The sequence below is a fragment of the Ilyonectria robusta genome, assembly GCF_021365365.1.
Source record: "Ilyonectria robusta strain PMI_751 chromosome Unknown BGZ61scaffold_5, whole genome shotgun sequence".
Taxonomy (NCBI): domain Eukaryota; kingdom Fungi; phylum Ascomycota; class Sordariomycetes; order Hypocreales; family Nectriaceae; genus Ilyonectria; species Ilyonectria robusta.
In genome coordinates, this window is record NW_025764439.1 from 1,354,772 (window position 1) to 1,368,239 (window position 13,468).

The 13,468-nt window shown below is 55.9% G+C and overlaps 4 protein-coding genes across 4 annotated transcripts; 3 read left to right on the forward strand and 1 right to left on the reverse strand.

Annotated features, from left to right (window-relative positions):
• Window positions 1-44: 44 nt before the first annotated feature.
• On the reverse strand, window positions 45-3,387 carry BGZ61DRAFT_346555 (uncharacterized protein; the record flags this gene model as incomplete). Its single annotated transcript, XM_046239890.1, has 3 exons — window positions 45-2,924; window positions 2,984-3,298; window positions 3,355-3,387. 3 exons carry the CDS (start codon window positions 3,385-3,387, stop codon window positions 45-47), a joined length of 3,228 nt encoding a protein of 1,075 aa, XP_046107655.1.
• Window positions 3,388-4,410: 1,023 nt separating this feature from the next.
• BGZ61DRAFT_184973 (uncharacterized protein) lies at window positions 4,411-5,031 on the forward strand. The gene has a single exon (XM_046237729.1). It carries the CDS (start codon window positions 4,520-4,522, stop codon window positions 4,973-4,975), a length of 456 nt encoding a protein of 151 aa, XP_046107656.1. The 5' UTR covers window positions 4,411-4,519; the 3' UTR covers window positions 4,976-5,031.
• A 10-nt stretch (window positions 5,032-5,041) lies between these two features.
• BGZ61DRAFT_529797 (uncharacterized protein) lies at window positions 5,042-8,889 on the forward strand (the record flags this gene model as incomplete). Its single annotated transcript, XM_046253461.1, has 4 exons — window positions 5,042-5,207; window positions 6,818-7,181; window positions 7,731-8,251; window positions 8,312-8,889. 4 exons carry the CDS (start codon window positions 5,042-5,044, stop codon window positions 8,887-8,889), a joined length of 1,629 nt encoding a protein of 542 aa, XP_046107657.1.
• A 765-nt stretch (window positions 8,890-9,654) lies between these two features.
• On the forward strand, window positions 9,655-11,747 carry BGZ61DRAFT_415457 (peptidase C1B, bleomycin hydrolase). The gene is made up of 2 exons (XM_046243351.1): window positions 9,655-10,051; window positions 10,110-11,747. Exons 1-2 carry the CDS (start codon window positions 9,840-9,842, stop codon window positions 11,413-11,415), a joined length of 1,518 nt encoding a protein of 505 aa, XP_046107658.1. The 5' UTR covers window positions 9,655-9,839; the 3' UTR covers window positions 11,416-11,747.
• The last annotated feature ends 1,721 nt before the right edge of the window (window positions 11,748-13,468 follow it).

The window sequence follows — 13,468 nt, forward strand, 5'->3', positions numbered from 1 at the left end:
TTATATATGATTGCCTAGCAAGTCCGATCATATCTACTATTGGATTATGACCTCTTCGATCCTTTTCCGCCTCTTCCCCCTTTGCCCTGGCCCTTCTTGCCACTACCACCACCGCCACCTCCGCCGCCGCCACCTCCACCAGACGTGCCACCGGACATCATGACTCTTACTTTGCCTACTGGCACGCAATTGTAAGTCTCTTCGGGCTTGAGCGCCTTGAGGAGCTCGACCTCGCGGGGCCACATGCGCTCCGAGTCGCGGGCCGTCTCGTCGACAACGCCCTTCTTGGCGGTGGCGGCCTTCCAGCGCTCGAGGATCTCCTTGACCGCCTTGCCCTTCTTGGTGGCGCCGGGCTGTAGCTTAGCCTTGTATTTGAAACGGCCCAGAGCGTTCCATGGGGCGCACACGGGGATGATTTCAAGGATCTCGTCGCCGGGTAGCGGCGTTCCAACGAGGGCGTCGAGGGCCGTCATCTGGTCCGCCTCCTCGGCGTCAAGCACTTCGAGGCCCTCGTCCATCATGACGCGCCGGATCTCCTCATGCTCGGCCGTCTCCTTTTGCTGACGCTGATGCTGGGCCCGACGGCGCTCCTTGGCGGCCGCGAGTTCAGCCTCTCGGTCGAGCTTGGCCTTGGCTTCGGCTTCGGCCTTCTCGCGACCAGCTGCTGCGCCAATCAGGGCTTCCGCGGCGGCGCGGTCGTCGTCATCTTGGTTCCTATACTTGGCGGCAATCTTCTTCGCCTTGCCGCGTTGGCCACGTTTGGCAGCAGCCTTCTTCACAGGAGTTGGGGTGCCAGTTCCCGAGGCTTGAGCTGACGACTTGCTCGGTGCTTCGGATGCTTCGGCAACAGATTCGGCGGGTTCGTGGCTCTCGCTTTCTTCCTCATCAGACTGTTCATCCTCCTCCTGCGCAGGCGTTTCCTCGGAGGCGGGCTTTTCGTCAACATTCAGTTCCGAGATGCCTTCTTCGGCTTCTTGAACATCCTCATCGCGGTCTCCGCGACCGAAAGCCTGAAGCGGGTTGTCTCGGGGCTTTTCATCTCGTTGCTGCTCATTGTCGGACTCATCTTCGGAGGCCTCATCATGTTCTGATACGTTTGGTTGCTCTGTCTCAGCCGATTGGTGCTCATCCAAGTCTTTGGATGTCGTCGGTCGTGCCGCTTCGTTACCAGCAGTAAAGTCACCGTCGTATAGTCGGTGCTTCACATGCCTGGCCATGCTCTCTTCGCTGACTTTGAACATGACGCCTAGTCCAAGCAAAAGCTGGGCGGGCGGGAGGAAATTCTTCTTGTCTCTCACCATGAAGCTTCCTGTCGGGAGGAACTCTCCGGTAGGGGCTGATTTCGAAACCTGGTCCGCGTTGACCCACCAAGCCGACATGCCAGCCTTTGAGTCCCAGGCATCTGAGGAGCATACAGCAAGGGAGCCTGCTTGAGATAAGGTTGCCGGTGGGATTGGTGCATCTGGCGTCTTGGGGTTGTTCTTGATGATGATGCTTGATGCGCCATGCAGATCAGCGTGACAGTAGACGTCGCCCTTGCGCAGATACCTCTTGTAGATGATCTCGTTCTGTTGGGCATCTTTGCCTCCGATGACCAAGTACCCATCTGAGGAGATGAACCAGATGAACTTTTCAAACCACAACTGCTTGCGGATTGGCTGAAGTAGGGCCTTTTCTTGCTTGAGTCCCTTCTTGAGATCATGGTTAATCTTTTGCTCAGTGCTCCTCAATGCTTTCGCCACTTGTTGTTGAGTTTTCTCTTGCTTGTCGACAGCTGTCTTTCGTTGATCGTAGTACTCTCTGGCATTGCTCCATGGAGTGAGAGTGAGGTTGATCTCCACTGCTAATTCCTTGCCAGACAACTTTCCTTTCGCAGCCGTCGATTCGTCGCCGCTGTCCGATGCGCTATCATCGGTTTCGTAGGGATCGTCTTCCTCTTCCTCCACAACTTCTTCCTCGGCAAGCTCCAACGTAACAAGGTTTTCAGACAGGTTGAGAGGCAGCTTGATGATGTCGGCAACGGGATTGTTCCGCTTCTTTTCGCGTTCAACCAACTTTCCGATGTCTACCCAATCCATACCCTGGCCGAGCAGTCCATTGACCGCATCCATCGCCTCTTGGACACGCTCGACGTTGGCCTCGATGGCAGCGGCTTTGCGGAAGTTCAGCGTCTGCGCCTCCTGCAGTCCCTCGATCCGCTTGGACTGCTCCTGTTTTGCCGCATCTAGTTTTCTCCTTGCTGCTACTTCCCGTTCAGTCAGTCTAGCCTCGAGCTTTTGACCTTCTATTGAAGAAAAGAATTCGTCAACTGTCTCATTGTAGCTTTTGAATTCCAGAACTTCAAATGCTGGGTCCTTTTCCAGCTTATGGGGGATGAACGGGTGGAAGTCCTCGTAAAGGAGACCTTCTCGTTTGTTCTGTGAGTCGCCCTCCTCGGTGCTTTCTGGTTTGGGAGCTTGGCGCTTCGCAAAGATATAGCCGGGACAGGTAGCCGAACTGGTGATGTTCTCAACTGTTTTACGAGCTTCGGAGAGTGACTTGACGAGTTCGTCTAGCAAGGTCTCACTAGCCAAAACTTCTTCGGGTTTCGTAGTGGTATCAAATTGGTTCTTCTGCAAAGCGTGATCCACGAGGATTGGTGGCAGCTCCGTGATGGAAACAGCCAAAGCCTTTCTCAAATCACCACCAGGTTTCCCCTTGATCTTTTTTGAAGAAGCCGCAGCCACGGCAGCTTTGGCTACGGCAGCTTTCAAAGCATCATGTACCCTCTCCTTAGTCAAGGGTGGGATTCCCGCAAAGTTCTGCCGATTCACTAGCGAATATTCAAGACCGACTCGTTGCGGCTCTTGGCCCTCTCCTTCCGAGACAGTTCTGGCAAGCGTGAGGATCTTAAGGTCGGCATCGGTAAGGATGATGTTGCCGCTCTGGATAGATATGACTTAACAGACAACTCGAAATGACCAGCGGGACCAGGGGCACATACAGCGAAGAACTCCAGAAACAGTCGGTATTGCCCATCGCTAAACTGAAACTCGAGGACTCGGTCGGTTCCAACTTGGGTTACTGCCGTCAACCGCCGGGTCTTGAGGAACTTTCGAAGCCGAGCGACAAATGCGGAGGGGGCCGCAGCTGTTGTTCGAGCAAACTCGGTCAAGTGGCAGCGAAAGCCGGTATCAATGACGAGTTGCTTCTTGTTATCGGGCTTCGAGAACTTGAGGAGAAGGATCTTGGAGGAGAGGTCGTAGACGTTGGATAGTCGCAGAGTCACCAGATGCTCTTGGAGCTCATGGGCGATGACCTGCGGGGTATGAGTCAGCAACTGGCGAGCCACAGTAAGAGCTCGGCTCGTCCCACCTTGACGTCCAGGGACGAGAAACGTTGCTTCATTTTGGATTGCGCTTCCTAAGACTAGCCAGCTTAATCCAGACGTTCCGTGCCGAAGGGCTGAAATTCACAGTCTGGCAGAGGCGAGTCAACGTGGGGCAATCAGCCGTCATCGCGGGGCACGATTCCATCGCGATGTGACATCACGTCACGTGGCCACCAAGTAACTGTGTGGATATTGTACAAGAAGACCACGCCGGCCAAATCTGACTTCAAACGGCAATCGCCATCATAGTTTTACATTGTATATGAATCGAATTCAATTTCAGATCAATTGACCTGGGGAACAGCCATGGGCAGGAAATCTCGAGCTCCCGCCATTCTCTGGGACGCACTGCTCTTGGCTGTGTTCTTAGCCTGGGCACAACTACCGAAGCGGTGTTTATCCGGAGTGATCTGACGCCACGAAATGCGGTGCGGAAGTTTGATCAAGCAGAAGCACCGCCAGCTGCAGATGTCACGGCAGCATCAGCTTGCAGCTGGGAGGGAGCCACAACATGCAAGAGATTGGATTAGGTGATGCTTTTCCTTGAGGAATGCGAAGCTGTGCTGTTTCATCATCTCCTGTCATCTCATGTCATTTTTGAAGAATTGAGCGGGCGCTCTGACAATCCTGGAACAGCAACCTAGGCGTCTGGGGATTTGCTGCCCCAGGTTTGTCTCGGACGCCGGCTTTGGCGCCCCCCGTGTCTATGTTTACTTCAGATGGCGTGGGCCGCGTGCCGCGGGACATCAGATGCTGCCGGGCGACCGAGGTTCTTCTCCAAGTCACATTGCAATCACAATTGCCATCCGAGAATAGTAACAAACGAGCAGCTCGCCGAATTTGACAGACGCGTCGTCAACACTCATCCACACGCGGCCAGGCCGGCCGTGTACGAGACGCGACCAGTCGAACTAGCAAAAGGAAGCTTGTGATCGCCAAAGCCTAGCACGCCCTGGTCCCTTCCAGGCGCTCTGGAGGCCGTCCCTGACCCCACACCACCCGGAATTGTGTCAGCGGGCGGCTGGGATCTTCCCCGTTGTCACAGCAACTGGACGCCTAGACCCCTGAGCTCGGTCTTGGCTCATTAGGTCTGGCTGTATTCCGCACGTTATTGCTTGGGGGCCCTGGATGTGTTCGTGTTAGGTTGAGATGAGAAGGACGTGCTATGTCGCTAGTTTATTGCCAGGAGGGACCACAACCTGTACTTGTACGTATGGTGTCCTGTGCGGGAAAAATGCTTCCTGGTCCAAGACATGTGGGCAATTGGGAACCGAGACTCGGCCAGCGGTGAAGCGGAACCTTGCTGATGCTGATCATAGCCATGGTGACGCAACAACGCAGGCTGCCGAGCCGGCTGGGCCAGAATTGAGGAGGCTGGACACTGGATGCTGGATGCTGGATGCTGGGTGGATGCTGGGAAGCACGATGTCCAAACACGGCGACAACAGAGTTCGCGGCTGCAGCTGCAATGTGCTTTGCAGAGGTGGTACCGAGTCCCAGCTTAGGCCGATATTGCGTGTTGGTATGTGGCCTCTGATACTCTGCGATTTTGGCACGCCCTCCTCTTCGCCAAAGGTCCAAACGCAGCCCACCATCCGGCCGTAGCGCCTCGTTTTCATCTGCGACCTGGCTGACACCGCGTACACTAAATAATGCACTTGCATAAAAGATATGGATGGATCCAATGGCGATGTTCCACGATACCCGTACTGGTTCATTACGAGTTCTCAGATGCCTGATCTCCCGCCCGTCGCGCTGCAGGCGAAGCAAGCTTGCATGCTCGATGAGTGGTGTCGTTGGCAGAGACCCGATTATGAGGAGGTTGGGAAATCACATGGTAGCCAATAGGGAGCGGAAGGCTGGTGCCGCAGGGAGCTCCCAGCCACGCGATAGCGAGGCCACCACCCTCAACTTGGTCCTGCGAATTGAGTTGCTGGTGGCAAACCGATTGTGCAGATTCTCACCAGTCATCCACCTGTGCCGGGACCTGGCTGAGCTGAGTGTCCCAACTCGGCGCATCGCAGCACTCGTACAGCGGATACACACACCCTGTCATCGGTGATCAATCACACCTGGGTACGAAGTTACTTCTTACGGGACCCCGTCAGCCGAAAGTACCGCTTTCATTGAGCGGCTCGTGGCTCCACTCGCTTGATTGCGATAGTTGCCAGTGGCGTCAGACCACAGCTGCCACTGGCTCAGCCCAAGGCAACTCAAATTTGATCCTTTGCGCGCTGGGTCACCCAACGGGCCCAGGCCAGCCAAGGCCAGGGAAAAATTGGAAAATGAGGAGCCCGCGGTGGTATTTTCATCTCGTTCGAGGAGCCCACCAGCCACGGCGGATACGCTGCGGTGACGGATGATCTCCCATCCCCATTCCCCAGGGATGATGCTCTCTCCAGTGGCTGGCAATGGCCCATAATGTTGCCGCTGGCCGGGGGCCTCGTCTCATCGGGCGGCGCGGGTCGCGGGAGCTGGCAGCTGGAGCTCAGAGCTGCGCGAAAGCTGACTAGCGACTGGCTGAAGCTACCATAAGAGCTGGGGGGAGCTGCCGGAGCTGCGCAATGCTGGTCTGTTCTCTGGTGAGACGCAGGAGGAGGCGGGCTTGACTCGAATGAGAGTTGGAGGGTCGCTGCTTTAGGGTAGGTGATCAGGTGATTGAGATGAGGCCGCTGTCTGTGTTGTGCCTCCTCGTGTGAGGACGCTACCGGCTCAGAAAGTTCGACCGAGGCCAGCCTCGACAACTGTGTTCTGTCGGGCAAATGTTATGATCCGCGGCCTCAAAAAGCGGCATGCCTTTTCCTGCGTAGTCAATTTGCAAAATCCAATCACACGGCGAATGTGGAAAATACTACGGCGTAGTAGCTATCTCGGCCTGGTACCTGATGACGGTGGGGCCCGGAGGGAGGTGTGGGGCCGGTGCAATGCAGGGGTTAAGGAGAGTGCTAAACCTGTTGGAGACGAGTAAACAAGGCGCCCCCCAGAAGGTAAACAGAACGAGTGGCAGCGGAGGGTTTGAGAGTTGGCCGGCCGAGGACAATCGACACACCCTCCACTGGCTCAGGGAGAGAGAGACGAGAGGGAATGCGGAAGAGGCTGGGGAGCGCTGGTTGACGGGTGGACTGGCACCTGTGCGAAGCAATCCGGCGGCGGCGCACCTCACAACAGACGCACCTCAAGCGCAGCCAGTAGGCGTCCCGTCCAATCCCGCCCCCGTCCTCAAAAGCCGAGCTCGTCTCCTCCTCTCTCCTTCCCTCCAATTATCTCCATCCACATTCAAGCCTTCAACACCAGAATCCTCAACCACAGACAGGAAGAAAAGACTCCAAGAAGACCATCGCCAGTCTTCTGTCTCTTTTCCCCCTCTCTTCGACTTTTGTTTTAAGTAACAAGAGCCAGAGGATTCTTCTTGTCATACTTGATGAGAAGATTCTCTCGCGTCAAAAGTCGTCAACCTGGACTTTGAGGCCCGCGTCCCCGTCCCCTTCAGCATCTTCCCATCAACATATCGGGACCACGAATCCCAGACCCAGACTACAACCACCACTCAGGTCCACGAGGAGGTTGACATCAAGCCCCTACAGCCAAAAGCCGGACGGGAAGGTCAATACTCTTCTTACTCCGCCGCCACCGCTGAAGTCGTCGTTCCTCCTCGCGAAGAGCAGCACTACAGCGAGGAAGAGATCCGTATCACGCGTGAAGAAGAACAGTACCGCCGTCCCGGTGTCCAGCAGCAGCAGCAGCAGCAGCAGCATCATCACCACCACGAGCATTATCAGACTGAGCAATACGTCCGTGAGGATCGCCGTCGGTATGTACATATCCTTTTCTGTGTCTATTTCGGCCGCCATGTCGCGCGCAATTGCACGCGCTTTGTCGCAACTTGGGCGTCCGCTTTCCGCGGGCTCCAAGTCAGCCGATTTCGCTCTCCCTCGCCCGCTCCCTCTCCCGTTCCCTCCCCATCCTCCCCAACCGCAATTGATCAGCGGATGAGACACATCAACAACAACAAACATCAGCCCGCCCCCCTTTTTCCTTTCCTCAATCAATTGGCACCCCCTGGGCTCCGCTTGCCGGGCCACCCACCACGCAAGCGCGCGTCAGCCCCCTCCCGCCTCCCCAGCCATCCCATCTCATCACACCCCATCCCAACCCCGGCCTGGACCCGTCCAGCCCAGCCCACTTGGCCCGCATCCCCCAATTTGCTTTTCCCACCCCCGGTCTTCCATCCCTTGGTTCCCTCGCCAGCTGGCCTGAGCCTGGCCTGAGGTTAGCAGTGGGGCCCTCAGGGGGTGGGGACCGCGTTGCCATATGAGACGCAAGCGAGGTACAGAAGCATCAGCTAACCCGAACGCCGCAGACCTGAACCTGCTTCTCAATACACCACTTCTCACACCCAAGTAGAGATCGACACCCGTCATCCTTACTACTCCACCCCCATTGACATCGCTGAGCGCCAATACCGCGAGCGTTTCCGTCCCAGCAAGCCCGACTTCACTGCCGACCCCCCTTCCCGCCCCCAGTACCAGACCCAGGACACCTTCCAGGTCAACAACTACACCGTCGAAGGACGCCCCGCTCCCTCTCAGTACAAGAACACTGAGAAGACCGAGATCAACAACTTCACCGTTGAAGCATCATCTCGCCCTCAGTACTCCTCTTTCGAGAAGACTACCGAGACCAACAACTTCACTGTCGAAGGCCGAGCTCCCCGCCAGCCTCAGTACAAGCAGTCCACTCAAGTCAACAAGTTCACCGTTGACACTCCTGTTTCTCGTCCCAGCTACCAGCAGGACGTGAAGATCTCTGAAGAGACCGTCGAACCAGCAAAGTTTACTCGCCCCCAGAAGCCAAGCAAGATGGGTTACTACGACGAGGACGGTAAGGGTCTCTACGGTGCCTCAATCCCTTTCCACGACGTCAATGCTAACTCCGTCACAGGTCACTACCACTCCTTCCGTGCTGGAGCTCACAAGTTAGCAGACAAGATCGCCCACCCCCGAGGCCATGAGCGCGTTGAGGTCGACATTGTCCGCACCGGATCCCGCACCGGTGGCGAGCCTGATGCTTGCCTCCCCAACACCGTCACCATCCCCTGCCACCACATCCGCCTCGGTGACTTCCTGATGCTCCAGGGCCGCCCCTGCCAGGTCATCCGCATCTCCACCTCCTCTGCCACCGGCCAGTACCGCTACCTCGGTGTTGACCTCTTCACCAAGCAGCTTCACGAGGAGTCCTCTTTCATCTCTAACCCTGCCCCCAGCGTTGTTGTCCAGACCATGCTCGGCCCTGTCTTCAAGCAGTACCGTGTCCTCGACATGCAGGATGGCCTCATCGTCGCCATGACCGAGACCGGCGATGTCAAGCAGGGTCTCCCCGTCATTGACCAGTCCAACCTCTACACCCGCCTTAACGGTGCTTTCGAGTCCGGCCGTGGCAGCCTCCGTGTCCTCGTCCTCAACGACGGTGGCCGTGAGCTCGCTGTCGACATGAAGGTCATCCACGGCTCTCGTCTGTAAGCGTGTCAATTCTTAGGGGCCGCATCATGCGTCTTCCCACGATGAGTCTTGACAATGCTTCTGGCTCCTCGACATGGAGGGCAGGTTGTCTGGCTCCCGTGCAACTTGTATCATGGGATGTATAAAGCGGTCGACTGTTGTTGGATCAGATTGGAAACTCGTTGGAAATTGGAAATATGGAGTCTTGAGTAGATGGGAAGTTCTGTACATGAACTGTAGTAATTTGACAATTGATTCCATATGTCACCCGTATCATGTCGTCTTCTCGCCTCTGACCATGTCGTGATTTGTTTATGCCATCCGGGTTCTTGACGCGATTCCATTCAGCTTCTCTTGCTGCCCCACTAGACTGCCTTAGGCAGACGAACGGCCCGTCTCCTGTCAGGAGGCTGGGGTTGAACCGTGTCTGGCCTGGCTACCCTATACGCGTCGGAGTTTGAGTTCCAAGTCCTCTGAAGCATCATCCGTTACAGCAGAGTAATTCATATTGAGACATGATTAGGAAATGAAGATTATTCCAGTAGCCTCTTTGAACTCCACTTGTTACATTCTTCCCAACACCTATTTCCCAAACAATAACCTTCATTCTGGATCCTGGCAGACCAAAGAGGTTCATTACGAGAACAAAAGTCCCGCATGACTGACCCGCCCCTCCAACTTAGAGGCTTGCGCTCAACTCACTAACCCAGATAGGTACTTAGCTAGAGTTGAGTATTTGATTGATAAGGGATGGGACGCTCGGCGTGCCGTGCCGTGTCGCACGAGGTCACTTGATGACGCCTCATTCATCCATCCATCTTCCCCTCTTGAACCCTACACTATCTCCTTCCATCCTCAGTCCATTCCCTTTACCATCGCGGCATCACTTTGCGCGGATTTCTCAAGTGTGAGAGAACGCACGTTTCCAATAGCTGCTACCCTACACCGACATCGGATCATTATACATTACAATGGGTGGTCAACCGTCTAAGCTAGTCGAGCCTACTATGCACGAAAAGGCCGTTATTGAGCGTCTTCGTAGCCTTCGGGTGCAGGATGACTTTGTCGAGGTCACCAGTGACTCTGAGAAGTCTCTCGGTCCTCTGGTCCGAGAGGCCCAGGGTCTTCCAGTTCATGTCCTGGAGTCTTGGCAGGCCGACTTCCTCAAGGATCCCAAGAACAAGTTAGTCGTGCATACTTCTCTCGCTCGCTAGCTTCAATAACTGACATTACTGCAAAAGGCTCGCACTCACGGCGTTGAGCAGCCAGAACCCCAAAGCGGCCCTCACTTCGTTGCCCACCGAGATTGCCGACCAGCAGATCTACAATGTCAAGATCCCCGTTGAGGGCGACCCCATTACAAACCAGCGCTCTAGCGGACGCTGCTGGTTGTTCGCCTCTACCAACGTCTTCCGAATCGCCTTGATGAAGCGCTATAGGCTTGAGAGCTTTGAGCTGTCGCAGGCCTACCTCTTCTACTGGGACAAGCTTGAGAAGTCCAACTTTTTCCTCGAGCAGATCATCGACACTGCTGGCGAGGACCTCGAGGGACGCCTGGTCCAGAGGCTTTTGAACGACCTGGTATCCGATGGCGGCCAGTGGGACATGGTCTACAACCTCGTCGAGAAGTACGGCCTCGTCCCTCAGACCATCTACCCGGACAGCTGGAATGCTATGAACTCTGGAGTCCTGAACAGCGTTGTACAGACTAAGCTCCGAGAGTTTGCCCTGAAGCTCCGAACCATGGTCAACTCCAAGAATGGCGTTTCTGCTGCGGCCCTCTCCTCGGCTAAGGATAAGATGATGCGCGAGATTCAACTCATCATGACTCTCCTTCTCGGCCCCCCTCCCAACCCCGAGGAAGCATTTACTTGGCAGTACAATGACAAGAATGGCAAGGCACACCAGTTGAAGACCAACCCCAAGGACTTTGCCAAGGACATCTACAGCCCCGACTACAAGTTTGTGACCGCCAATGTCATCGATAATCTGATTTCTCTCGTCAACGACCCTCGCCACGACTACTTGACTCGTCTTGAGGTTTCTCGACTTGGAAACGTTGTTGGTGGCCGCGGAGTCAGCTACACCAACGTTGACATGGACACTATGAAGGGAGTTTGCGTCAAGATGCTCAAGGCCGGTCTTCCCATCTTCTTCGGCAGTGATGTGGGACAGTTTAGTGACTCGAAGTCCGGTATTATGGATCTGGAGCTCTTTAACTACGACCTGGGCTTTAACACAAGCCTGCTGGGAATGAACAAGGCACAGAGGTTGATGACCGGAGAGAGCTTGATGACCCACGCGATGGTGCTGACTGCTGTGCACATCGACGAGGACACGGGCAAGCCTGTACGGTGGCGAGTGCAGAACAGCTGGGGCACCAGCGCAGGAGAAAAGGGTTGGTTCGTCATGAGTGACGCATGGATGGACGAGTTCGTGTACCAGGTCGTGGTTGACCCGCGCTTTTGCAGCAAGGCGGTCAGAGATGTGACCAAGAAGGAGCCCATTGTTCTTCCTCTATGGGATCCCATTGGATCTCTGGCTTAAGATTATGCCTCGCATGGAGTACATGAGCTGGGCGACTTGCAGCAGAACCAGTTGGAAGCATTACAGCGGTCAACTCAGTTGGGCTTCTCGGCCGAGCCGCGTCCGGTGTGAGGGACATGAGACTCAATGTGAATGGACGCTTGGGCGCAAATGGAAGCACCAAGGAATGCGGGTCGTTGGATATTGACGATGTATGATGCAGCATGGGCTGATTTGCGGAGCAAGACGATTGCGAGCAGAGGGGGCGTGCGAGATCCCGCAGCCTCACGGACAACGAGAGTGACGCTTTCTTACGCTACGTTAGCAATATGAATGATATTTTCTACTTCCTTAACCCGCCCGGCCCGTCAGTCCGCGCTGAGCCATGTGGCTACTCTAGGTGAATCCTTGCTCCGTCCGCAAGGACCAGCTGCCGGAGAGATTGCAAGCCTCCCATGTGAGTTGCCCACGGCTGCTGGGAAGTTGGTCCCTTCGAACCCAGTGGCAACGACGAAGCCTGAGATGGCCACTCCTCCAGGCGCCGACACAAGGCGAGCAGATAGATGCCCGAGACAGACGGCACTTCTTAGCTCGTCGGACTCGGTGTTAATGTCAATTCCGCTAGACTATCTTGGAGTTGAAAGCCCCCACATCCGGGGAAGTCCTTAGGACACGCAGGTGGCAACAATCACATGAACAAACCTACGGCGTTGTCCGACTTTCTTTTGATCGTCGCCTTTTCGGCCTTGAAAGATATGCCAACTCATCGTGCTCGACATGTCGGCTGCGCAATCCCCTCAACGACACTCTACCTCGCTCGCCTTTGCCAAAGGGCGCGAGGTGGGCTCGAGGCTAAGTAGAGGGTCCCATGGCTGGAGCGGATGGGGTAAGTGACTGGGGTGATCCCTCGAGCGATGGACTAGCTGTCCCTGCCCAACTCGACGAAAAATCAAGGTTCTATTGCGGTTTTTGCGGCGGTCGCACGGAGAAATGGACAGGCCATGTAAGCGACGCGGCTGTGGGACCAGGTTGAAAGCCGTTCCGCTGTCTTCTAGCGCAGGCATCCTGAGATGCTACATGTAACTTCATGTAACTTGTAAGTCGACAGACGGGAGGCCGTGGCTCGCTCGGGCTTGGTTGGTTAGGCGTCGTTTGACGGGACGGAACACACCCCTTCCCCGAAGGACTGCGCTGCATGAGATGCCTCCTGAGATCAACAATGCAGTCTCTGGCGGCAGTCCATGCGAGAGGGAACCTACGCTGTCGTTGAAACGGCACTGCGCCGCTTGGGGTCAATGCGGCTCTGTGAGGACGAGGGCGCCGTGGTCTAATGCGGGAGCCCGTCTAAGACGTGCGGAACCATGTCTAGGTAGACGATAGGTGATACTAAGGATTTTGACTGACACGAAAGGAGCCGACATGAACAGACACTGGAACCCAACGGAATTTGATAGAGTACCGCTGACAGAATTCATGACAACGCCGATCCGATGAACTGGCGATGCTGCAGTCTTCCGGCCATGCAGCGCCGATCAGCTCGTGATAGACGGCAAGAAGCCGGGCTTCTAGGAGACCGATGGGCGTCTACCGAAGCGTCCACTGAAGCGTCTGGACGGGCCATTGGAATACACGGCTCAGGACAAGACGGGGGGAAGCAGCAATTGCGGGTCTAAGAGGGAGAAAAACAACTAGCCAGAGTCTGAACAGGACTGGTCCCTGCCGGGGGATGCGCATCAACGATTGAGATGCATGGAATGAGACGGGATGAGATTTCGCCTCCATGCCAGCGACGGCTGCTACGCCGCACTCCGTGGACCTCCCCCCTCACTTCCCACCGGGCCCAGCGAAGCTGAGCCTCCAGGCCTCAACTTGTAACTCGGTCGACGAGGCCGCTCGGTGGGTTGGGTACCTATCCAGAGACAAGCGTGGCAGCCCAAGGGACCCCGAGCTGGTGTCGCACCCCTGGAAGAAACAGAGGGAAAAAAAACCCCCAACGACATTGATCGACGTCCAATAGCGGCCGGCCGGGGCTTGAAGCTGGGGACTTGATTGACGGACGGCAGGCGCTTCGCAT

Bases quoted from the DNA above. Each gene is read 5' to 3' on its own strand.
- BGZ61DRAFT_415457 (XM_046243351.1), top strand. From the start codon at position 9,840: ATGGGTGGTCAACCGTCTAAGCTAGTCGAGCCTACTATGCACGAAAAG. The intron at 10,052-10,109 runs GTTAGTCGTGCA...TTACTGCAAAAG, and splicing joins CTCAAGGATCCCAAGAACAA to GCTCGCACTCACGGCGTTGA.
- BGZ61DRAFT_184973 (XM_046237729.1), top strand. From the start codon at position 4,520: ATGAGAAGGACGTGCTATGTCGCTAGTTTATTGCCAGGAGGGACCACA.